At 36.5% G+C, this 25,692-nt stretch overlaps 1 protein-coding gene and 2 pseudogenes across 1 annotated transcript; 1 reads left to right on the forward strand and 2 right to left on the reverse strand.

Moving 5' to 3' along the window:
- Window positions 1-2,375: 2,375 nt before the first annotated feature.
- Window positions 2,376-6,631, reverse strand: LOC116138386 (annotated as a pseudogene).
- Window positions 6,632-7,781: 1,150 nt separating this feature from the next.
- On the forward strand, window positions 7,782-18,582 carry LOC116138395 (annotated as a pseudogene).
- A 266-nt stretch (window positions 18,583-18,848) lies between these two features.
- On the reverse strand, window positions 18,849-25,038 carry LOC116138199 (squamosa promoter-binding-like protein 1). Its single transcript, XM_031423925.1, has 10 exons — window positions 24,191-25,038; window positions 23,785-23,966; window positions 22,948-23,474; window positions 22,684-22,758; window positions 22,488-22,595; window positions 22,240-22,357; window positions 21,984-22,125; window positions 21,672-21,822; window positions 20,280-20,912; window positions 18,849-19,599 (listed from the first exon to the last, which is right to left on the reverse strand). The coding sequence occupies exons 1-10, from the start codon at window positions 24,772-24,774 to the stop codon at window positions 19,156-19,158; spliced, it is 2,964 nt and encodes a 987-aa protein (XP_031279785.1). The 5' UTR covers window positions 24,775-25,038; the 3' UTR covers window positions 18,849-19,155.
- Between the last annotated feature and the right edge of the window lie 654 nt (window positions 25,039-25,692).

The raw sequence follows: 25,692 nt of genomic DNA on the forward strand, positions 1-25,692 counted from the left end.
AGACGGGACAACTTCAATATACATGCTCTAAAGCTTCATTATATTTACATGCAACAAAAGATTCACAGTATTGATTTCTCACTTGATTGAAAACAATAATAAGAATAATAGCAAGCATCACCTAATTTGTTGCGTGTTAAATCAAGAGTGCGCCCAGATCTCTCCAGAAGATTCTCCATATCAAGAATTTCATCGGGAAATATCTATTCAAGCAAAAGAGTAGATTAAGAATAGAATAAGCAAGATGCAGATGACATCCATCCACCCATGACCCGACCATCTACTTCTTAATTCAAACCCCAAAGGAAGCTACGGGTATAATGCTATAACATATAAACAAATTATCCCATTCCTACAAAAATCAATTGCACTACTTATTTCATGAAACTTCGTCCGCAAATGGTGAACCTTACATAAATCACAATGTAGCCTAGAGTCTACTTGCCGAAGTTAATGCACCCACAGATATGATCCACTTTCCTTTCCTCATTAGTTGATTACTGTGAACAAAATTAATCAAACCCCAATCCCATGAAAGACAAATTTTATCTCCATGTAGCAAAAGACTACATCTGAAATAAAAAAAACTCACTGATTAACAATATCCATAATAGTTTCTACACAGTATATTACAGGTACTTTAATTTCGTCCAATTCCATTAACTTAGTTCACATTCACTCCTATCACTAACAATTCTGCACAAACTTTAAACTTTTTTTCTTAGACACAAAATCACGTGAAACATCTAGTCTAGGAAGACTTGCGATAAGTTCATTCCACAGTTCTCTTTTCAAAATTTTCTTCTGGTGGAGAATTTAGAATCTATACCTAACCTTTCCACTCAAAAACATATTCAATAACTGCATTAATAATCTCTGATTAATTTAAATTTAATTTCAATAAATATAAAATAGAAGCCAGACATATAAATACTAAAGAGACTCAACTGCACTCTGTACTACAGGCTTGGATATGGCGGCTAATTTTTGCTGCAATATTGCGTGTAATACGTTAGGTTTAAACTATTGAAAAAAAATAATAAAAACTGACTGTAAAAGAATAGTTCTGATTATAGCTACTTTCTCCATCTCCGTTGCTCATGCAAAGCACATCCTTTGTAATGGGTGCTCTAGGAATACACCCTTTATTTATGATGCATCAATGCAAAAAACTATTTTATACTTGGATTATGCACGACCAATACTTGTTTGCCTCAATACAAAATCTAACATCACCTTCCAAAAAATAACCTGCCTACCCAAATGGTTACATCCATACCTTACAGGCTGTGATGTTGGCTCCTTTATCTTGCTGGCAACCTCCTGCTGGTCGCGTTGGTAAAGGACGGCGGCAAAATGTGTTGGTGCCAGCGTCGACTGTCCCTTCAATTGGATTGACTGCGGCTTCAATTGGATTGTGGTGGTTTTCGTTGTGATGGGTTGGTAAACGATTGGAAGGGAGTTCAAACATGGTGGTGCGAAATATATAAATATTAAAGAGAGGCAATAGCGAGAAAGGTCGGCTTGGCTACATCGGTGAAATTGGAGTGCGGTGGTGGTGCGTGCATGGAGTGCGACTGAAACCGTTTTCTGTGGTGGCTAGGATATCTGAAATTGGAATTGATTTGGGGAAAATTTTAGGGTTTGCACATTTGGGGGAAATGAAATTATGGAGGCAGATTTGAATTTGGTAGGCTCAAATCGGTAATTAATTTTTTTGGGGGGGATGGATTGATGTGGCAGATGAGGTGGCACATGCCACGTCAGTCTGGATAGAAAATCGGTAGGAGAAAGTCGGTAAGTCTAGTATTACTGTTAAATTTAATTGATTTTGTGGCTGAAAAAGAGTTTAGGTAACCAGTTATCTAAACCAGATCAAGAAGTCCGTACTCCGTACACCTAAGCCCGCCCCGTTTTCAGAATGCAACTAGAGTTGTCGAATTTACAATTTTAGCCAGACTATTGTTTACAATTACAACTGGTAATTTTAGGAAGTGTAGGCCAATCAAATGACAATAATATCAATTATTTCTCTAAAATTTTACATTAAAAATATTATGGTGATTCTTTTTCAAAAAATGACTATTTAGTTTAATCCAATTTTAACGTTTATTTTGAGAAGCAAGTGGAAGTTATCTCTCAACTGTGATTATAAATTAATTTGTGAAAAAAAAAATTAAATAAAATACTTCAATAATAAAACAGTCACCAAATTAAATGATTTAGTAATTAAACAGTAACCCAAAACATTAGCAAACTAGTAACGTAAATTGAGTTGCAACATAAAGACTCCTTTCCCTGATTAATTTTTAATGAGTTTTAATTAACAAAGTACTTAAGCTAAACAAATAAACAGTTGCTTGTTAAAAATTCATTCACTGACCAACTACAAACATAGAAAAAATGGAAATGACAAGGATCACATATAAAGCACAACCAATCAAAAGCTGCACTTCTCTAGAAGAGTAATATACCCAGAAATCTAGTCTACTTGGAAAACTCCATGACCACAAAAAGCAAAGTTGTTTGGTTGCCAGGGCCTTTCGGAAGTTGAATTAACATTATTATTATCCATTAAAAAAAAAAAAAAATGCATCCTTTGCACTACTTGTCCCGGCCATTTCTGGGACGACTCCATCAATAACAATTACCTTTCCATCTTCTCGTAACAATTCTTCAACAACTTCACACATTCATCATCCTCCCAATTATGAAATATCCACTATTATTGTGCAAATTGCACATGTTGGTTATTTAAAAAATATTGTTGGATTAGACCTATTATCAAAACCCAAATATGGCAAAAAAAAAAAAATAATAATAAAAAGTGAGTTGACTCGAGCTCTTTAAAGGAGTGGTGAAGATTTAGCCAAACTACTAAATGATAGCCAAGCAAATAAGTGGTTATTATTTAGCAAAGTGATCACTTTATGGCCAAGTGAAATAAATGGTGAAGATTTAATCAAACGGTTAAATGGTAGCCAAACAAGTTGTGGTTTGACCAAGCCACTTTATAGTCAAGTGAAATAAGTGGTAGAGATTTAGCCAAGTGGTTAAATGGTAGCTAAGTGGCTAAATGAGTGGTCATAGTTTAACCAAATGGTCGTTTTATGGCCAAGTAAAATCTGTGGTTATGGTTCACTCTTGAAGGCTATAAATCTGGGGTATTGATTATGGTTTTAAACATCTAAAGGAGAAAGAGAAGAGTATCCATTCGAGAAGAAAATTAGAAAGCTTTGAGTTATAGACTTTGTGTGGGAAATTCTCTTGGGTGTATTATCATTTTTTTGGGTGCAAGAAAGTTTATTGAGAATGTGAGTGATTGTAATCTTCTTCACATAGTAAATTTTCTCATGTTGTCTTTGACAATGATAGTGGTTTTTTTACCAGTTTTGGAGTTTTCACTTAATTCTTGTGTGAGATTGTGTTCTTAATTCTCCAATTTCTATATATTGTGTAACATTTATTCCTAACAAGTGGTATTAGAGTCAGGTTCTTGAAGAAAAATGTTGAGCACAAAATTCGACGTAGAGAAATTCAATGGGAGAATCAACTTTGGTTTGTGGCAAGTACAAGTCAACGATGTGATGATTCAATATGAGTTATACAAGGCGTTGAAAAAACGACAAACTTTGGATAATAGCAAAGAAGGTTCAAAATCTGGTATGAGCGATGAAAAGTGGGAAGATCTCGATTTGAAAGCAAATCGCACTTTCAACTTTCAAATCTAGAATTTTGCAATCTTCATCGTTCATACTGGATTTCGAACCTTTTTTACTAGTATCTAGGGTTGGTCACCCCTTCAATGCCTTGTGTAACCCAGATTGAATCATCACATCCTTAACTTGTACTTGCCATAAGCCAAAGTTGATTCTCCCATTGAATTTCTCTACATTGAATCTTATGCTGGACATTTTGTTTCAAGAACTTGACTTTGATACCACTTGTTGGGAATAAATGTCATCAAATATAGATAAATAAAAATTGGAGAATTAAGAACACAATCTCACAACACAAGACTTAAGTGGAAACTCCAAAACTGGAGAAAGAACCATTGTCGTTGCCAAAGACAACCTGAGAAAATTCACTATGTGAAAAAGATTACAATCACTCACACTCTTAGTAAACTTTCTCACATCCAAAAAATGATAATTACACCCAAGAGAATTTCCCACACAAATTCTCTTACTCAAAGCTTTCTAATTTTCTTCTCCTTTGGATACTCTTCTCTTTCTCCTTGGGATGCTTAAAACCATAACCAATGCCCCTTTTGCTTCAAGAGCGAACCATAGCCACACATTTCACTTGGCAATAAAACGACCACTTAGCCAAACCATGACCACTTATTTAGCCAATTGACTAAATCTCCACCGTTTATTTCACTTGACCATAAAGTGATTGTTTGGTCAAACCATGACCACTTATTTGCTTGGCTAAATCTCCACCGCTTATTTCACTTGGCCATAAAGTGACCACTTGGCCATAAAGTGACCACTTGGCCAAATAATTATTTCACTTATTTGCTTGGCTACCCTGTAGTCATTTGGCTAAATTCTCACCAGTCCTTTAAAGGGCCAACTCACTTTTTGGGCTATATTTAGGCTTTTTGATAAGAGTAAACGACATGTTCCCACCCAAAGATTAGTGAAATGGCAAGTTTTCACCTCTGGTTTCATTTATTCCAGATTTCTACCCTTAAATTAACAGACAATTGTTTAATATGACAATAAAATGGTAAAATGGTCATTGAACCCAACAGCAGTCCCACCCCACTCTTCTTCTATTTTCCTCCTCTCTTTCTTCTTCCCTCTTCCTCCTACCATTGTCACCTCTTCTTTGTCTTCTACCATTCTTCTTCTTCTTCTCCTCTTTTCCTCCTTTCTTTCTTCTTCTCTTCCTCCTACTTTCTTTCTCCTTCCCCTTCTCCCTTCTCAGAATAGGCTCCGAGGTGACTTCATTTGGCCACCGTAAGACCATCACGTTGAGGCCACCACCCATCTACCCCAAATCACTAGCGTACCTCGCCCCCAGACCGTTGCTGCTCCCTAGAAACCCACCGTAAGCCATCGTCGTCGTCCCCTAGAAACCCACCGCAGACCACAACCATTGTTACCCCCAGCCTATGGTTGCAATTTCACGTCACTTAGCTTTTTCATTTTTCTTTGTTTAATCAATTAGGTGGTGTAATTAATAATCTGGGTTGTATGAAATGAAATGAAAGTGGGGTTTTGACGATCAAGTGCAAGCAAATTAAAAAGCAGGAGGAATGTTCCAATGGTTTTGTGGTTGTTTTTGGATGAGTTTGTAGGCAGGTTTGTAGCTAAGTTTGTGGCGGTTTTTGAGTGGGTTTGTGGCTGAATTTGAGTGATTTGGTCATGGTTTGTGCTGGTTGTTTAGTGGCGGCGGGTGACTTTGGGGTTTAAAGGGATAGCGATGGTGGTGGTGACTTTGAGGTTTCGGTCGTGGTGTTGAAAGGTGCTGGTGGTGGCTGGATGGTGATGTAATCAAAAGTGAAGGGTAGTATAGTAATAACATCCTCTACAGTTGTGTCAAAGTTAAAATTCGTTAACAAAGTTAATTTAAGGGTGGTAATTTGGAATAAATGAAACGAAGGGTGGAAACTTGCCATTTCGCTAACCTTTGGGTGGGAACATGTCGTTTACTCTTTAGATAATGAGACTAATCCAACACTATTTTTTAATTAGCCAACTTGTGTAATTTGCACAACAGTATCCACTACAAAAAATTTCATATTCATTCTTATTAATCAATGAATTCTTGTGAATACAAGAAACGACTTAATAAAAACGGAATTTTCATATGAAAATTAAACAATATAGTAGAATTGAAATTTAGTTATTAGCTTAATTACCTTCATCAAAATGGCATCCTCTTTTGGGACTTTATCGATCATATCTCCACCCATATGCTCCACGCTTGTAATATATTAAATCATTTATCTCATCTGTTACAATATTGTTGTCAAGGCTTTAATTTAAAAGTGTAACAAAAAAATTGTTATAATGAAAAAGGGGAAAAATTAGAGAAAAATTACCATGATAAAATGGTGCATCTTGTAATTGTAGTAAGTCAAAATTGACACCCTTAATGGTAGGGTACTTGGAAGTAATTATATTAAGGGTAACGCTAAGGCCGCGACCAACATCAACAAGCTGCTTAAACTGCTCAAAGCCACTATAAGAATTCAAGATACTCTTAATAACTAAGGTGCAATGATTAAACATTGCCTTATTGAAAACTTCAAGGAACCTGGGTTCACTGTAACTATATTCAAAGATGTTCCTTCCTACGCCTTTATTGAATGCCATTCCTCCTTCAAGAATTGCATCTTTACCGTGAAACCTAAATTCCAAAGGGCACTCGGCTATTTAATATAGAAAAACGATAAATGAACTAAGGTTTTATCTCTAATAATAAGGTTGAAGACAAACCAGCTCTGCAAACAGACCTTGTCCAGAACCAAGGCCATTAAGGGATACAATGACACTCCATCTTGGTTAGCCATAAAGTATTTTCCAACGGGAGCAACATTGTGCAGCTTCTCTCCACCATGAAAGGAGCAACCAAGCACACGATAGCTGACTAGAAGACCAAGAATCCGGTCCAGCATCCGTAAAAGAAGCATAAAAAGTCTTTCTTTAGTATATTATATGATTATGAAATCAGCATGCAAATTGAATTGCTGAAATCAAGGTCCAATATAATATTTCTGTTAATACTTTCATATCGTATCCAAGTATCAACAAGATTGTTACTTGCTGTTGCTAACATCCATCAAAAGATAAGTTAAGTCTTTATGTTTTTTATGTCATTGAATTAAAGTTCTTTCTTTACTTCTTCTCTATTATTTCCAAGTTGCAGCAAACCCCCATATTTTGAACTATTCTCCTCCGCTGTTCCACTCAACCATAAGTAATACTACACTAATAACTCTTTCTCACAACCTTGATGTGGTAGCTTGCAATTGGTTAGCTCGTAGTTAATTAGTGGGACTCATGCGGGACTTATGTGGGACTCGTTGTGAACTGACCAATTACGAACTGGCACGTCAGGGTTGTGAGAGAGAGTTATTAGTATAGTATTATTCCTCACCATTTCATCAAATGTTTAGTTGGGCTGCTTGTTTATTTTATTCAATGCGTAACACATCTCATCTCCTTTGTACCCACTATTTATTAAATCCACAACTAAATTCATTTAATCATAACATGTATTAATTTTAAAACATCACCATTATGACCAATTATTGAAATGGAAAGAGAAAACAATCATATAATAAATTAACGTGAGTTTTTCAAATATAGTAAGCTGCTTTAAATGATGGCCTGCGTGATTATTTTGACATAGATTAACTTTATGATAAGTTGCTTTGAGACAATCCACACTAGATCGAAGCACCAGGAAGCTCAAATGACGGAATGGAAGGGAGACCTTTTTGGTAGAATTAGAGTCTCTTACGCAAAATAAAACAAGCCGAGCTTACATCAACAACTAGATTTGAGATTGAACAAAGGATGGTGGAACTTATTATATAAAATCATCTTGTGATGAAAAAGAGACACAGTTTGCACCGATAAATAAACATTTTTGCTTAAATTCATCTCGATTAAGTAACCTATCAAATGTCACTCGGTCTCATTTGCATTAAATTCCACAAGAATGGCTAGAATGAAAATTCTATATGTTTCTTCTAACAAATAACACACTTTTGACAGATAAGTTGATAGGAAGAGATCAATTAGAGTCCACAAGAAATCAGAATGGAATTGGCAGAGATTGGAAGAAGCAGCAAGTCCTTTTTTCATGAACATACATCATCGAGTTTCAGGAATGCTTTAGATGCAGAGTACATAGAAGAGAATCATGATGAAGTTGAGTTACTGTGGGCTGCAATCGAAAGATTACCAACAAACAAAAGGCTCAGAATATCGCTATGTTAGTGTATATTAGTGTATGCCCTAGAAACCATTCGTGTTGTCGGTTTCAGAGCATTTTGTCTTGTATCTATATATATATCATAAATAATAGAAGAAAGAGTTCTTCAATTCATATATGTAAATTGCTTCCTTTATTCAGTCATGCATTTAAAATAAAGTATGTATATGAATTGTCCAGATGATTCATTTAATAGGTAAATGAATTATCGAAAAGGGTTCCTTACGGAAGCAATATAAATTTGGGCAACTATATTGCACAGTAGGCATACCGGATGCTTCCGAAAGATATCATGAGTTGATATAAGTACGGATGACGATGATAGTCATGTCACTGGGGCATTGGTATGGATTAACGGTTGGTGAACTNGATGAAAAAGAGACAGTTTGCACCGATAAGTAAACATTTTGCTTAAATTCATCTCAAATAAGTAACCTATCAAATGTCACTCGGTCTCATTTGCATTAAATTCCACAAGAATGGATGTGAATGAAAATTCTATACATTTCTTCTAACAAGAAACACACTTTTGACAGATAAGTTGATCGGAAGAGATCAATTAGAGTCCGCAAGAAATCAGAATGGAATTGGCAGAGATTGGAAGAAGCAGCAGGTCCTCTTTTCATGAACATACATCATCGAGTTTCACGAATGCTTTAGATGCAGAGTACATAGAAGAGAATCATGATGAAGTTGAGTTACTGTGGGCTACAATCGAAAGATTACCAACAAACAGAAGGCTCAGAATATCGCTATTCGACCATAAGCTCTTAAAAGATGGCAAAGAAGAAGAGGGAAAGACTATGATTGACGTTTCTAAGCTTGGAGATTTAGAAAGACATGTTTTCATCGATAAACTACTGATGAAAATTGAAGAGGACAATCATTGGCTTTTGTAGAAACTTAAAGAAATGACAGAGAAGTATGTGAGGACTCTTTAATTTGTATATGTTACTTTGTAAATGTATGGCCATTTGGCATAATTAACCATTATATTGGTTGCAACTGAAACTAATATTTGCTACTCCTTTTATCTTTAGAGTTGGTCTGGAATTGCCAACTATGGAAGTCAGATATCGGAATTGGTCTGGAATTGCCAACTATGGAAGTCAGATATCAGAATTGGTCTGTAGAAGCAGAATGTGAAGTAGTTCATGGAAAGCCCCTCCCTACTCTTTGGAACACCGTCAAAAATATGTTCTTTGTGGGTGCTGTTCTCTTTCCATTTTTCCGCTTTAGATGCGTTGATATTTGTGCACAAACAGGTAAACATTTACCTTATCAAAACATTATAAGTGAAGCTCTATTGCATTTGTTATTCAGAAATTTTAAATAAGTTGTATAATGCTACAATTACTTTAATATTTACCAAATTGATTTCTATAATTCATTCAACCTATACAAATATTTCTTGCTCTTTTGTGACAACGAAAGCTAGCTGTTTGAAATATTTCCTTTCCTTGAATATTTTTTGCATTTTTGGACTGAATAAGATATCTTATGTTGGGCAGGTTTCGATAAACACTATTTGGTGCATGTCTCAATCAAACAAGATAAAAAATACTCACAGATTTCAGTGGCATCATCTAGCCAACAAACTACACCTTCAATCTAATTATTATCAACTCTTGACAGACATCCACAAGTTTATGTTAGTTGAAATAGGAGCCATACTTTGTATGAAAACAGATCCCTTCAAACAGTTACATAAGTTCACTTTTATACAGGTAACTCTATTGCTTGGCCCTCCAGGTTGTGGGAAAACCACATTGTTACAGGCACTTACGGGGAAGCTTAACCAATCTCTTAAGGTTTTTTACCTATGCACCAATTCCTTTCAAAGAAACAACCAGAAGCATCTATAAATTTTGTTATTAACAAAAGGATCACAAGTTTAATCATAAATTTTCTTATATATTATTCATTTTAGGTGAAAGGGGTAATTTCTTATAACGTTTACAAGCTCAACGAGTTTGTTCCTCAGAAAACATCGGATTTTGTAAGCAGTATGATCAGAATATTTCTGAAATGACCGTGAGGGAAACATTGTACTTCTCAGCACGTTGTCAGGGTATTAGTATTAGAGGCAGAGCAAGTAGTTTTCTTCTGCATCTAATATATAAAATCATTCTTTCATAAATCAAATTGATTTTAGAGACATTTTTTTTCGATTGAATATATTATGGAAGAAATTATCAGGAGAGAAAAGCAAAATGGTATTATACCAGAACCAGATATAGACACCTACATGAAGGTATAGCAAAAAGCAGTTCAATTCTCTATTATGTTCAGAAATAGTAGCAGCTAGATTAATTTCTTTTTTCTGGATTATCTCTGATGTACTAACAAGCTATCTCAATTGAAGGATTGAAAAGAACTCTTCAGACAGACTAGATAATAAAGGTATTTTCTTTGAATGAAAAAAAAAAAAAAAGTTCCTTCTTCAGTCTAATTCATGGAATTTCTGCTATAAATTATGGTTGTTCAGATCCTTGGGCTTGATATTTGTGCCAATACAGTTGTTGGAGATGCAATGAACAGAGGAATTTTTCAGGCAGACAGAAGAAAAGGCTGACAATAGGTTGTGTAGATTGTAGCAATTTTACTTTTTCCTACCTTGCTAGACATTTTGACAGTCAAAGTCCCATATCTATATATATATAGTAATTTAATATAAATCATGAGTCCCCACTCAAAGGAAACCTATGAAGTTAGATTTGAGAAACCAATCCAGTTTTCAACAGAAATAATTTGTTTCACTATATAAACTCTAATTCATGTTTTTCTCTACCAGGAGAAATGATAATTGGTCCAACAAGAGCTCTCTTTATGGATGAAATATCAAATGGCTTGGATAGCTCCACCACCTGTCAGATTGTTACCTGCCTGCAACAACTGGCACATATAACATATTCAACCATTTTGATTTCACTTCTTCAACCAGCACCTGAGACTTTTAATCTTTTTGATGACATTATCTTAATGGCAGAAGGAAAGATCGTATACCATGGGCCTCGCAGTAATGTTCTAGAGTTCTTTGAGCATTGTGGTTTTAAGTGCCCACCTCGAAAACGCGTGGCTGGTTTCCTCCAAGAAGTAGGTTCCTTGTATAGCTTATGAAACATGTTAAGTATTTGCCTTGAACTGATAAATCTGTTGCTCGTTTCTTGCTTAGGTGGTTTCTGAAAAGGATCAGGCACAGTATTGGTATTATAGCATTTTCCTCATGAGTAATACTACACTTACAAAGAAATTTTACAAAGATCTTCATACAAAGTGATGTGGCAAAAAAATAAATGGAAGAGTGAATTTAATGAGTTTACTTTTTGTTTCACTCTTCCATTCATTTTTTGTCACCTCACTTTGTATGAAAATCTTTGTAAGATTTCTTTGTAACTATAGTATTATTGTTTCCTCATTCTTATGTTTCAGTGGACAAATTTATTAAAATGTACAAAGATTTTCATGTCAGGAAGAATCTAGAGGATGAATTATCAAAGCCTTTCGATAAATCTGAGAGCCACAAAAATTCTTTGTCATTTAACATCTACTCATTGGGAAAGTGGGAATTATTCAAAAAATGCCTGGCCAGAGAATGGTTACTTATGAAGCGTAACTCATTTGTTTATGTGTTTAAATCTGCGCAGGTAGTATTTAGTTTTGACATAGCTATTCAGAGATTTGTAAACAAACTCACTTACTTGGGTGTTTCCGTGGTGCAGCTTGTGGTCATTGCAGTAATAACAATGACTGTTCATACGTACTCGGATGAAAATTGACATGGTCCATGCAGATTACTACATGGCTTCTTTGTTTTATGCTCTCATTAGAGTTATGTGCAATGGAATTGCAGAGCTGTCACTCACTGTTTCTAGACTTATCGTCGTCCACAAGCAAAGAGATTTCTACTTCTATCCTGCATGGGCTTGTTCCATTCCATCTGCTCTTTTAAGAGTTCCCATTTCAATGCTAGACACTTTTTTATTGACAACCATTACTTATTATGTTATTGGGTACAGTCCTGAACCAGAGAGGTGAGTCTTACAAGAAAGAACACAAGAAAAACAAGAGCTCTTTCTTGCGCATACTCCTGGACTGAGCAAGAATTTTTTTTTACAAAAAAATTACAATTTTCTTTTGTACCTCTTTATAAGTTCAACTATTATCAATTGTTGTCAGGTTTTTCCGTCAATTCCTTCTGCTTTTCCTGATACATCAAGTGTCAATATCACTCTTCCGTATGATTGCTCCCCTAGTTCGAAATCCATCTGTTGCAGCAAGCAGTGGACTTTTCTCCTTATTAGTGATTTTTCTATTTGGTGGCTTCCTATTTCTGCAGTGTAAGCCCGTTCATGATTTACAAGAAGAAAATCTAGAAATTTAAGCCTGTCAACTCACTATAACAAGCATTTCCTTGCTCTAGCTTCTCTACCTGCTTGGTTGAGATGGGGTTTTTGGATTTCTCTACTAGCATATGCAGAAATAGGTGCTTCAGTCAATGAAATGCTTTCTCCAAGGTCGCAAAAGGTGAAAATTGAAAAGCCAACTACTAATACATATATTAGGTGAATGACTAATCATATTATATGCTGATTGGAGATTGTATGTTCCAGATTTAATCTTCAGATACTACCCTTGGACTTCAAGTTCTCAACAAACATGGACTGAACTTCAGTGGTTATTTCTACTGGATTTCAGTTGGAGCATTACTTGGATTCTAGGTGATATTTAACATAGGATACACCTTGGCATTGACTTATTTGAAAGGCAAGTTAAATCCCTACAATGTGGAACAAAAATGAAAAATCAAGTTTGTACTAGATACTAATCCATATCCCCTGAAAATTTTGCAACCACAGGAAGATCCCGGACAGTCATCACTCACGAACAGCTGTCTCATATAAAAAGAAAAGGGAATCTGACTAATGCAACTAAGAGAAAAGAATTACATACTGTCGATATTTAGGAAAGTGCTGCTAAAACAAAAAACACAGGTGAGAAGCTATATCATGAACTTCTACCAAGTTTTTATGAATCTATAAGCTACAGATCAAGTAATTATACAATCAGAGATTAGACAGATTAACTTCAATTTTTTTTTGGCAAAGCAATATCAATATTGACTTAATTCATATTACAGGAATGGTTTTACCTTTTGAGCCCATAACATTAACATTTGAAAACGTGCAATACTTTGTCGATACTTCCAAGGTAATTAATGTTGATTTACATGATTTCTCTCTTGATTGTTGCTATAATTAAGATATATCTAGCTTCTTCAATGTGTGTTCTCACAAATTGATAGATCAAGGTTTTCACGAAAGAAAACAACAACTTCTTAAAGATATTACAGGTGCTTTTAGGCCCGGAATTCTTACTGCTCTGATGGGCATTAGTGGGGCTGGAAAAACAACATTATGGATGTTCTTTCTGGAAGAAAGACTGGTGGTATAATTGAAGGAGAGAAGAGTTGGTGGTACCCTAACGTCCAAGAGACATACGCTAGAGTGTCTGGTTACTGTGAGCAAACTGACATACATTCTCCACAGATTACCATTGAAGAATCAGTGTTATACTCAGCTTGGTTACGTTTGCCAGCTCAGATTGATAACCACACAAAATCCGTAAGATGTTTTTTTTTTTTTTTTTTTTTAACTGATAATAATAGAACAGCATTGAAAGGAGCTGAACAGAAATTTTTCACTGAAATCCAATCCAACTAAAATTTTTGTTCACTAAATATGCCTATAATTGCAAAAATAAACTGATTCTGTGTGTTTCGACTTACCCCTCTATCTAACAGGAATTTGTAGCTGAAGTGCTTCAACTGATTGAGCTTGATGAAATAAAAGATGCTTTAGTTGGCATCCCTGGAATTAGTGGTCCATCAGGTGAGTAGCGTAAACGGCTAACTATAGCTGTAGAGCTGGTTTCTAATCCATCCATAATTTTCATGGCTGAACCCACATCGGGTCTAGATGCCAGAGCAGGTGCAATTGTTATGCGAGTTGTCAAAAACATTGTCCAGACTGCAAGGACAGTTGTATGCACCATTCACCGGCCAAGTATCCACATATTTGAGGCAATTGATGAGGTAATTAACTACTGCATTCCTGAACATGAAGAAGTTATAAGTTTCTTGTAGTAATAAAGAAATATTAACCTATAATTAATCAGCATTATTATCATCAACATATTCCATCATTTTAAGAGTTTTAATGGCAAGTGTCCGGTTTCAGTCGACCATCCAAATCCTGGAAGTTTTAAACTACTAGATACACCCTCCCCGCTTTAACGACGTTAATGAAAATTGACATTATAGGGGTAGACCGGTATTTACACACAAACTTTAAATAAATCTAACGGCCGAGACGCATACATAAGGTTTGTCAAAATGACAAGTTGGTATCCAAAGGTTTTGAAACGACAAATAGGTACCTTCCGTCTGTTCTATTATTGATTTTCGTTTGATAATAGTGAAAAACTAGAATGCCCTTGAAAGTGTGATATTTTAGTTTTTATAAATTTAAAAATTTCTAAAAAAACCTCGTAGGTTTGCTAATTGACTAAATACCCCAATATATAAAAATTTATAAAATAAAAAAACACCCCTGCCACCGCAATGCCAGATTCCGGCCATCACCACCGGAATCTGGCCGAAATATGTGTTACGACACAAACCGTCGGATTTGTGTCATAACGCGTAGATCTGGTATTTTCGGCAGATGCGTGGCTACCTGGCGGGAAAAGGCCGATCTACGGCCAGATCTGATCGAAAAATTGCGTTACAATACAGACGACGGATCTGTGTCGTAACATGTCGATCTGCCATTTCCGACAGATCCGCCACGGATCTGACCGGAAAAGGCCAGATCGACGCGTTACGACACAGATCCGAGGGTCTGTGTCGTAACGCAATTCCGGCCAAATTCTGGCAGTGGTGGCTAGAATGGCACTGCAGGTGGTGGGGGTGTTTTTGTTATTTTATAAAAATTTTATATATGGGGTATTTAGTCAAATTAGCAAACTATGGGGTTTTTTAGAAATTTTTAAATTTATAAAAAACTAAAAATTCAAACTTTCAAGGGCATTCTAGTCTTTCACTATTATCAAATGAAAATCACACCGAACATGACGGAAGGTACCTATTTGTCATTTCAAAACCTTTTGGGTATCAACTTATCGTTGGAAAACCTTGGGTATGTGTAAGTCGTGCAGCCAATCTCAAACCATCAAAACGTATGAACCTACCACCGATTACGGGGTAGATCGCTGCGTGGAGGAGGCAAGCCAGCAGGACACTGACACTACATGCTTGCCTTTAGAAGCGAAAGCCACTGCACCAATCGAGCGTCGCTGGTAGCGATAGCCACTGCTTCGATCGCGCGCCGGCTAGTCCATATCCAACTGTCACCCTCTATTCTTGTTTCTCTCTACTTGTACTTGTTGCTTCTAACTTGTGGACTTTCTATATGATTTAATTAGAAGATTGGTTGTCCTTCAAGACGCACATCTCTCTTTTCACCAAGTTGGAAATGAAATTAAATCTGGTGGTGGTGATGTGTATAGGATGGTGGTGGCTGTGCAATTCCTGTCCAATTGGGAATCAAAGGGAATTTTCAAACACAAACTCTTCAATCTTTTAATTATATTTATTATCGTTTTCTAAGTCAAACGTAGGTCAATTCAAGCTGAACGGTATTTTGAGAAAAATGTTGTGCTGGGGTAAAAAGTCCAATAACGGCCGTCAGTTTTAAGTAGGCAGGCAAGATACATCCATGCAGCGGAACCCATTTTACAAGTTGACCAATGATGAATTATTACGTTAAGAGTTATGAGATTGGGTTGTAGACCTATTATTACTTAGTCGCTATTTAAAATGATAAGATCTTGACGAAAAACCCATCTCTCTGTTTTTGGACGATAGTTTTACACCAGGTTGTACTGTCTACAACAAGGACAAAATCTATTGGATTCTCATTTAAAACTTTGCTCATATTGATCATGTGGAGAAAGAAAGCCATTAGTTATGAAAAATTTACTGAAGCAAATTTCATGTTAAGCTATGAAAAAACAAAAATTTTGTCATATCAATATATTGAATTTTTTTTTCTTTTTTAGTCTTAAAATGTGCTGTTTATGTTAAAAAGTGGCATGTTTGTTCTGTTTCATATATCAATGGGTACATCTGCAGCTGATTTTAATGAAAAGAGGCGGACAAATAATATATTCTAGAGACTTGGGTCAGCATTGCAGCAAGCTTATTCAATATTTTGAGGTAAGCAGTAAGCTTAGAAGATATGAGTTCCCATTTATTCTTATTCTGGATTTGTAAATTCGGTTTGCTACTACATTCTTTCACCTGATTAGGTAAAAGAAACTGAAGAAGAATCCATATAGTCATACTGCCGAAACAAAAGTTGTTGTCTCTATTAACTCATCATCCCCGACATTAATAACCTACAATAATTTAACTCCTATAATACCTTCTGGCAGGGCATCTCTAGGGGGCCAAAAATCAAAGATAAATACAATCCAGCTACATGGATGTTAGAAATCACTAGCCCTTCAACAGAAGCTCTGCTTGGTTTGGATTTTGCCCTATCTATAAAGAGTCTTATTTATTCCGGTAAGCTTTTCCATCATATATATGAGTGAAAAGGCTATGGTTTTTCATTACTAATATTTAATGATCTGTGCTGATCCCAATTGTTATAAGAATAAAACTTTAGCAGAAACGAATTCTATTGCATAACTATACTATGTGAAACAAAGGGTTGTGTGTTCTTTTTGTTGCAGAAAAAACAAAGAACAAGTAAGAGAATTGAGCCAATCCGAAAAGAGCTCAAAGGAACTACATTTCCCCACACGCTTCCCGCAGAATGAATGGGAGCAATTTAAAGCATGCCTCTGGAAACAGCACCTCACATACTGGAGAAGTCCCAAGTATAACTTGGTGCGACTGACATTTACTACCCTATCTTCCTTGATACTTGGAGCACTTCTATGGCAGAAAGGACAGAACACGTAGGTCATTTCATTGTATTTTGGTCATGGTTTTTATTACTTAATAACATTAATCCTCTTATATAAATATGATATAATAACAAAAATTCCCTTGGGATTAGAAATAACATAAATCCACGTGTTGTTAGGTTTTATGTGTTAAAATAAACAATAGGAGGATGTTTTGATAGTATTTATTAACTCAAAACAGTGTGAATTTTAATGATTCACTAACAGTTTAATAACGACAAGAGAATTTCTGTTATTTCTGAAACCTCAAGGGGATTTTTGTCAATGTTTTTATACCTGGACCCTGTGAAGAAAAGGATCTAGTTTAGTCTATCCCGACAGTTGAACCACAAGTTAGTATTATTCACGCCGGGTCAATCTTGGGCCAATCCACTTCAAAGGCAAAACCGAGTTAAATCATGTGATCGAATTGGATTAGAGTCTGGCTACCCGTTGGACCAGTCGGTTTGGTCCAGATTTTAAAACATAAATTTTTGTTACTATATCATACCTCACGAGAATTAATTTCATTAACCCGGTTTTTATATTACTAATGAATTAAATAGCTTTTCTAACTGGATTACAAGTCTCTAACTAATGGTTGTTGGTTGAATATTATATATGTAGCATTTAATTAATATGTTGAGATCTTTGTTTTGAAGAAATGAGGAGCAGGATATTCACAACATAATGGGATGCATGTTTATTTTCATGCAAATCATGGGGATAGGCAACTGTAATTCTGTTCTTCCATTCATAGTCTCTGAGCGCACTGTTGTATACAGAGAACGGTTTGCCGGAATTTATACCTCGTGGGCATATTCGATTGCACAGGTCAAAAGGATCATAAGTATTTATTAGCCTTCTAAACAATAAAAAATGAAAACGCATTTCTATAAAAACACAATCTTCTCCATGTTACAGGTGATAATCGAAATCCCATATATGCTACTTCAAGCAGTCTTGTTTTCAGCAATCACATAACCAGCTATAAACTTCTACTGGTCAGTGTACAAAATGTTTTGGTATTTCTATACCATGTTTTGTACAATGCTATTCTTCAATTACCTGGGCATACTGCTTGTTTCGTCGACCCCAACTTATCAAGTGGCTTCAGTATCTGCAAGTTTCTGCTACACCATGTTTAATTTATTCTCAGGGTACCTTATACCTGGACCAGTAAGCCAACTTATCTTTTCTTGTTCACTTTTACAATGTGACTCATCTAGGAAGCGTCACAAAGTTTTCTGATGCTTCATCTAATTTTTGGCAAGTAGATGAATAAGTGGCTGACCAAAGTGGTATACAATTTGCTCGCAAAAATTACCTAAATGGTGGATATAGAGTTATTGGATTTGTCCGACAGCATGGCTCCTCAAAGGACTCCTCACTTCACAATATGGAGATAGAAAGGATGAAATTACAGTATATGGAGAGCGCAAAGCAATCAATGCATTCTTAGAAAGTCGTTATGGTTATCAGTATGATGATTTACCTGTTGTAGCTATGGTTATTATTGCTATTGCATTTCCACTGATTTTTACATTTGCTTTTAATTTCGCAATAGCAAGATTGAATTTTCAAAAGAGGTAAAAACCTATTTCTATCTAATTTCTTAACGTCTCCTTTACCTTTAATTTCGCAATAGCAAGATTATTATTTGTTGAATGACATAACCTCATTTGTTGAATTAGCAGTTGAGAAATTTTTTTAACTTTTAGCATATTTTCTTATAATTTAATTCCACGACAGGTCACTGAAAAACTCTGGATGTTGCTCATGTATCGACGAATAATTGGGCCCATGGCATTCATTAATCACTCTCTGGAACCCCCGTTCTCTTAAGCAACTAAACATAAATGAACAACACGCCGGAATTCAGATAATGCCATCAGGTCAGATAAGATAGAAGCGTTACAAGCGTAGCGATCTCACTAATGCTCTCTCTGCTCAAATCAAAGTAAAATCACCCGAGTCAAGAGCAATGCAGTTGGTTTGCTTAGTACTTACATGTTGATAAAGGTTGACTCGATAATAAATAAATATGTCAATAATATCACTGACTCCGAAATTGAAATCCACGTGCACACACTGTTATACAACTCTCAACTTTACAATCTAGAAATGCATACAAATACAGATCACCTATAACCGGTTATTATCAAGTTGGGAGTTAAATATACTTCAGCTTGTTCCATAGTCCAGCATTTCCCACCTGAATGGACGGAACACGTAAAGAACTTCAGGACAGCTTTTAAATAGTAGAGCCACACACACACACACTGCAGCAATAGCCACCATTGAGAGCATTGTAGGCCTGTACACCAGAAACCTGCCCGCTGTTCCATAACCCGGCTTCTGGTGGCAAAGCTTGCAGCCACCGTGGTTGGGTCTGATTGCAGTTCGTGCTATCTCAAATGTACCACTCAAATCATCATTTTGCTTCTGGTTTATGTTACAGCCTGCAACAATGGCAGGCATGTCAACAACCACATGGCCAGAAGCTGGTCTCTTAACAATCTTCTTCTGCACCAGGTGGATGTACGAATAGTGTCCACGCAAACGTGCATAATCTTCAGGTGTAGAGCCTGTGCTGTCATGAGCCTTCTTCCATGCTTGAATTCCCACCTGATACAGAGACACCAAGTTGGATGTTTAAAGGCAATGGTATCTTTGATTTCAATATTTCGACTAATAACAAAAAAGATGCCCTTGATTTCCAATAATATATCTTAAAGTAAACAGAAAAACAAGGATATCATGCCCTCTATATGAGAAACAACAACTAACTGTTCCATAGTAGTAGATATACGCTGGACAACCACTATATGAACTCTACATGTAGGACATGGCACTTGCTAGGACATTCAACATTAAGATCAGACAAGGATTGAGTTGAAAATTAGCTATTAACAGACAAAAAATGTATCCTGACCCTGCACCCAACAGCCACCCACTAACCATCCCCAAGATAAATCTGAATAATGTTTTAATTTGGGAGAGCAAAACAAGAATCCAGGTCCACCTTACTAACAATTAGCTGCTTCTTTTTTTTTTTTTTTTTTTCTTTTTTTCTTTTTTTTCTAACTGCTAATGGTAAACTTGCTTCTGTCCACACATTGCATCATCCACAAAACATAAAGTTTGAGATTAATGCAGTTGATCGAATCAAGTCAATACAAATTCCAATTATTGAGTTGGCTTAGACACTAGTATGCAGTATGAAATTGCAAAGTCATGCTAAGATATAGGAATACCAAGTTCACCATATTTCTTTTTCATCAAGTTCAGAAAATTAGAGGAATTACCATTCCAGGATCATCAGTCAGTGCATCCAGTACATCCTCAGAGCCATCTTTACCGGCTGCAATGTGAAGAGGTGTCAAACCTGCAGGGCCTGTGACATCAGGTCTGAACAGAAAGCCATCAGAATCACCATCAGGCTGATTGTAATCAGATCCTAATCGGTCTGAAACTTTCTCAGGAACATATCTCAAAAGGAGATCCACCAGAGGCCGACAATTTTTCCTCACGGCCCTGTGAAGGAGTCCCAACTCTGACAATGCAAGGTTCAGGGAAGGGTGCTCCCCTGAACCCACGGTTCCATCAAGCAGAATGTTTAATAGCTTCTTTACTACAGCACACCATTCACGGTCCATGGCGAATTCCATGAGCCATTTGAACCGTCTTAAAGGAAAAAGGTCTGTGTTAGGATCCAGGTGGCCTAGTCTAGAGTTTAATTGATTTCTGTGAAGAAGCCAACCAATTTCATTAACGAAATCCATGGCTTGGTTTTTGGCTTCCAGCTTTCCGGTCCGCACAGCATCTGCATCTGTCCCAGTCAATTCCAATGCATTTTCAAGCATTCGGATCTCCAAACAAACATCCTCTTCTGCAACTATAAAAGGAAAGAAACTGCTACTGAAACCATGATCTTCAATCTGGACAAGGTCAAGCAAACAATAAAATGAGCTTCCAGCAGACAAACTAGACTATGATCTATCTTCTCTGAACAACTGGCAGCAAGAGTCAGCATATGCACAGATATGATATAATAAACAAACCAGCTTAGAATTAGCATTTACCAGAAAACCAATCACCCAAACGAGAATAGAACTTGGCATATTGCCAGAATAAACTGAACACCATGTCCATTCATACAACACAGGAATTATATTTATTTAGCAAACAGGACAAATTAGGAGAAAACTAAGACAGAAATCACAGTATCGTATATGCATTAAGTACTATATGAAAAAAGTAGAATGATTGAAAATAAAAATAAAACAGGAAGATCAGAAGCAATTAATCTTCATCTTTTTTCTAATGTTTCTTCTGTTACAATTTATTATTGCCAATAAGAAATCAATAAAAAATTGAGGTAGCAGCTACTGCTCTTCAAACATCATATTCCAGTAGTCCAAATCAATGTAAGACATTTAGCATGAAAACATTTCCACTAATAAAGGGATAGTCAAAGAAAAATCAAACTCAAAGTTCACACCATCTATTTCACAGGCATGGTACCCAGGTTTCCTCATCCATACAAAGAAAATATTGTTTGTCAAACAGAAAAATTGTGAGCAGCACTGACAGCAGAAGCAAATAAACAGAATAGATGATCCACACTCATAGATAATTGCTCATAATATATGATGACAACAACAGCCTATGTTATGAGAATCAAAAGAAAACAGCACCTCAATAAATCCTCTTCCAGTCACTGTAGGGATTGAGCAAGAAAAGTTTACACACTGGAGCTCATCATGCTCCTTGAAGCTGTCAACATCATCCCTTACTTCGTCAGTAGTTTCCTGAACAATATACTTCCCTTCCACTGCACAGAGTAACCTGTAAAAAAGAGGCTTCAGGAATACAATAGGCTGTATAGAATATATAAATACAATAAAAATACAGGACACAAATCAAATCTAATTCATACACAGTTTTACAAACTGTCAAAGATGACACCAAAAAAAAAAAAATTAATTCTAATTTTGGACAACAGAGACCTTGTGGCTGGCCGAGCCAGGTTAACGCCTTTAACTAAAAATTGTGCCCTCTCTGATGCAGATATTGCAATCGGCTTGACGCTTAGAATTTGACTGTAGTTGTTACTTCTAAGAGGCAAGGATGTGTCTACAACAACCTGACCTGCAGCATTAAAAAAGTACTAATAATGAAAAAACTTCCATATGAAAGTGTAGCTAAACTTTCAATTTTAACATACTAATCATGTAAACTTTGAAAAAGCAAATATAAATAGACCATTGTAAATGAATGCTATCTGATGTTGCACTCTAACATAAACCCATCCAGTCGTCCAGAAAGAGTCATTTGAGAGTTCCAGAAGCCTACTCAAACTAAAAGTCAAATCACAACAAAGCTGCAAAAACCGCAAGTAATAGTTGTAAGATCAGTAATGTTGCCTCAGAAATAGAATATTAAGAAAAATGAAGTAAGGATATAGAAGGAAAAAACATTTCAATGTAAATGATTTCATCAAGAGAGCTTACTTCCTCCCAAGCAGCTTCAGCCTGACGAAGATAAACAGTCAGAATGACACAACCAGGCCTAATATAGCTCTCCATATCAGTAGGACTGTGAGAGAGCCAGTCAAGGATCTGCAAGTTGAAACATTTTAAATAACAACACTTCCTGAGATGGGAAACTTGGAAGAGTTGCACTCAACTACATTTACAGTTGAAGTACCTGTGCTCGCAGGACACGAGGAAAATCATTTGGTTCTTTCCCAAATAGCTTAAACACAATCCGATCTGTGCGGCTCTGAAATGGGCAAAGCAACAAAAATCACAAAACTTAATGGTGTTATATTCTACTCCAATCTACATGACTGCACATTAAGTTGCATGTTTACTTGCATCACATGTGAATCCAGCAAGTCTTCTATTACAGTGCATTATCGTTGATAATTTAGATAGGCAACTAACTTATGTGCATTCAGCTACATAATACCTGTGCATCTCCACTGGAACTAGAAGGTGACTGGGCCGATGCTGAATCTGAGTTCCCACTAGTCTGGGGGGGACTTGACTGTTGAGAGTCTTGTTGTACCCATGAAGGACAATCAAGGGAGCTACTCCCCGGATTTGCAGGGACAGGCGATCTCTCTACATCTTCTGTGCCATCATCTGAGTCAACATATATGTCATTCAAATCAAAATTATTCATTTTGATCCGCCCAGCAGCACCATTTTCAACTTCTGCACCCCTGGTTTTATGAGCACTTGGCCCTTGCTGTGGCATCTCCGATACAGGTACATTGAGATGTTGTCGGAAAGGCCTAGGAGGACCTTGACCATTTGCAATCATAGCTGAAACTACTTCTGAGTTCCCAACAGAAGCGCCATGATTCATCATACTTTGAGGTTCCTGCAAGAGCCCAGCTATGCTTCTTCCTCCATGTTCACCAGCAGGACCAGCAAGGCTCCTTAGAAGATGAGATAGCAGATCCTGATCTGTTTTCTGGTCTGATCTATTGGCTGCAGTTCAAGGTAAAATTTATTACAGGTCAGCAAAAAACAAACAACGAAATTGTTTCCATCTTTTCTGATCAAGGGCATAACACAAACAAGTTTTATTTCAATGTACAAATCTGCACTTCATTCAGAGAAAATGAGTTCAGGAAAAAATGTCTTCCTTTTCACATATTGTTTATGTATCTTCTTATGTAGGATATCACCAGCCATATTAGCCCATAAATGGTGCAATCAAGGTATAGGAAGAAAGAAGAAAAATCTAAGGTAAAATCAGGCTTCATTTTTGTCATGGGAAAAGCACAGAGTTACTCACAATGCATATTGGAAAGTATCCTTAAGAGACTTATCAACAGATAACCACTAGTCTGATCATCATTAAGTGAGCTTCCATTACTGACAGGATCCGGATTGGTTTTCCTCCTCCGTTTATTATGCCCTGCTAAACGCCTGCGGCAACTCCTCTTCCCCTCATCAAACTCTTGAAGGACATGAAATCTGCCAAAAAGTTCAACAAAATATCATTTACCACACCTTAAACCAAAAGTATGGACAAAATTCTGTTCATGTTTCATTTATTCTAGGCTCTAAATTGGCTGGATTGTATTCCAAATATTACCAAGGCAATGAGTTAGACAAGCACAAGTTCCATGACAAGATAAGAAGTTTATGATACAAAACTAATAATTCATGACACAAGAAACTCAGAAGTAAGTCCTCACCTACTACATTGCTGACAAAACCGCTGCATAACATTCCCCACAAGCGCCCTGCTGGCCTTGGAATGCATCTCACACACCTTGTGCCGCCTATGATAATCCTTGGCACTGCTCAGATCAGCCCCACAATCCTCCACCTGACAAACTGCACGGTTCGAAGAACCTGCACCAAATTTAGTTTTCTTCCCACTAGCTCCTTCCCAATTGCCCACCTCCCTCTCACAGACCGGAAAACCATTGCCGCCAAGTTTCAAACTAAGTCCACCTGCCGCCTCGTATGAATTATGATCATCAACTACAATAACCCTCCTTTTCTTCTCCAAGTCTCTCTTCCCCTTCTCAATTCCTTGAATCCCTTCATCCGAACATGACGATGAACTATTGGATGAATTTCCAGTGCCAAGTGGGAAAAATTGGCGGCCCACGTTATTATTAGGCACCGGATTCAATGGGCTGGCAATGAAAAGATCACCATCCCATTTCCAATCGTTCAAGTCCCATTCTAGAGTTCTTTTACCTACTGCCCGCAAATCCATGGAATTCATACCATAGAAATGATGATTTTCACCTCTAAATCTAGTCTCCATGTTGAAACTCAGATAATATAAATTGAAAGATCCCAATCCAGTAAGTGAGCTTAGAAATTAGAAAAAATCAGTAAAAACCCCAGAAAAGTAAATCCAATTTGACCGACAGATCAGAGTTCAAAACCCCCAAAAACTAAACCCCTAATTTGATCTAATCAGCTTCACTTCTTCCCCAAAAGTCCAAAAACAGTACACCAACACATCCATGGTTCCAATTAAGAGCAACCCACATAACAGTGAATTAAAATTGACCACCAAACCCTTCAAAATCAGCTATAAAACCTCCCAAATCATTGAATTCCAACTTTGCACCACTGAGCTTTCCACATCCAATTGTTAGATTCATACACAACCTCAAAAGATAATAACAAAAAAAAAAAAAAAAAATGAAAATAAAATAAAACTAAACAGAAATAAGTATACTTGCCCGGATGTTAAGTAAGAAAAATGTCGCCGGAAAGAGGAGGAAATGTTAGGAAGATGGGGATGTGAAAGTGTTAGCTTTTTGTGAGTGTATTTTCATTCTGTATAGTAATGGTAATGTTATGGTATACATTAACAGATTAAATTTAATCGACACAGTACAACCAACACAAATGGTGGGTCCAGTTTCCACACTGCGTGTCTCTCTCACACACTTGATAAAATAAAGATGCCTCGCTTTTTCCTCCCTTCTACTCCTAACTCCTTCCTTCCAAGTGTTATTTTCCGCTGCTTCGCGGACGTTGACTAATCACTTTCATTAGTAGATCAATTACTGATCTCGGGTATAGGAATAGTTGACTTCATGATAATGGTTGCTGTTTAAGAATGTTCGTAAACTGTAGGGTATAGTGAGATACAGAGAATCATAACCTTAGTCTTTTTTTAATTATTCGTGTTGATTATAACTGGCTCAAATAAATCCAACGTGCAATA

This window comes from Pistacia vera, unplaced genomic scaffold, assembly GCF_008641045.1.
Source record: "Pistacia vera cultivar Batoury unplaced genomic scaffold, PisVer_v2 Contig11, whole genome shotgun sequence".
NCBI lineage: Eukaryota > Viridiplantae > Streptophyta > Magnoliopsida > Sapindales > Anacardiaceae > Pistacia > Pistacia vera.

Bases quoted from the DNA above. Each gene is read 5' to 3' on its own strand.
- LOC116138199 (XM_031423925.1), bottom strand. From the start codon at position 24,774: ATGGAGACTAGATTTAGAGGTGAAAATCATCATTTCTATGGTATGAAT. The intron at 23,967-24,190 runs GTGAGGACTTAC...ACTTTTTGGCAG, and splicing joins TTTTGTCAGCAATGTAGTAG to ATTTCATGTCCTTCAAGAGT. The intron at 22,759-22,947 runs GTATTATGTAGC...TGCCCATTTCAG, and splicing joins GTTCCAGTGGAGATGCACAG to AGCCGCACAGATCGGATTGT.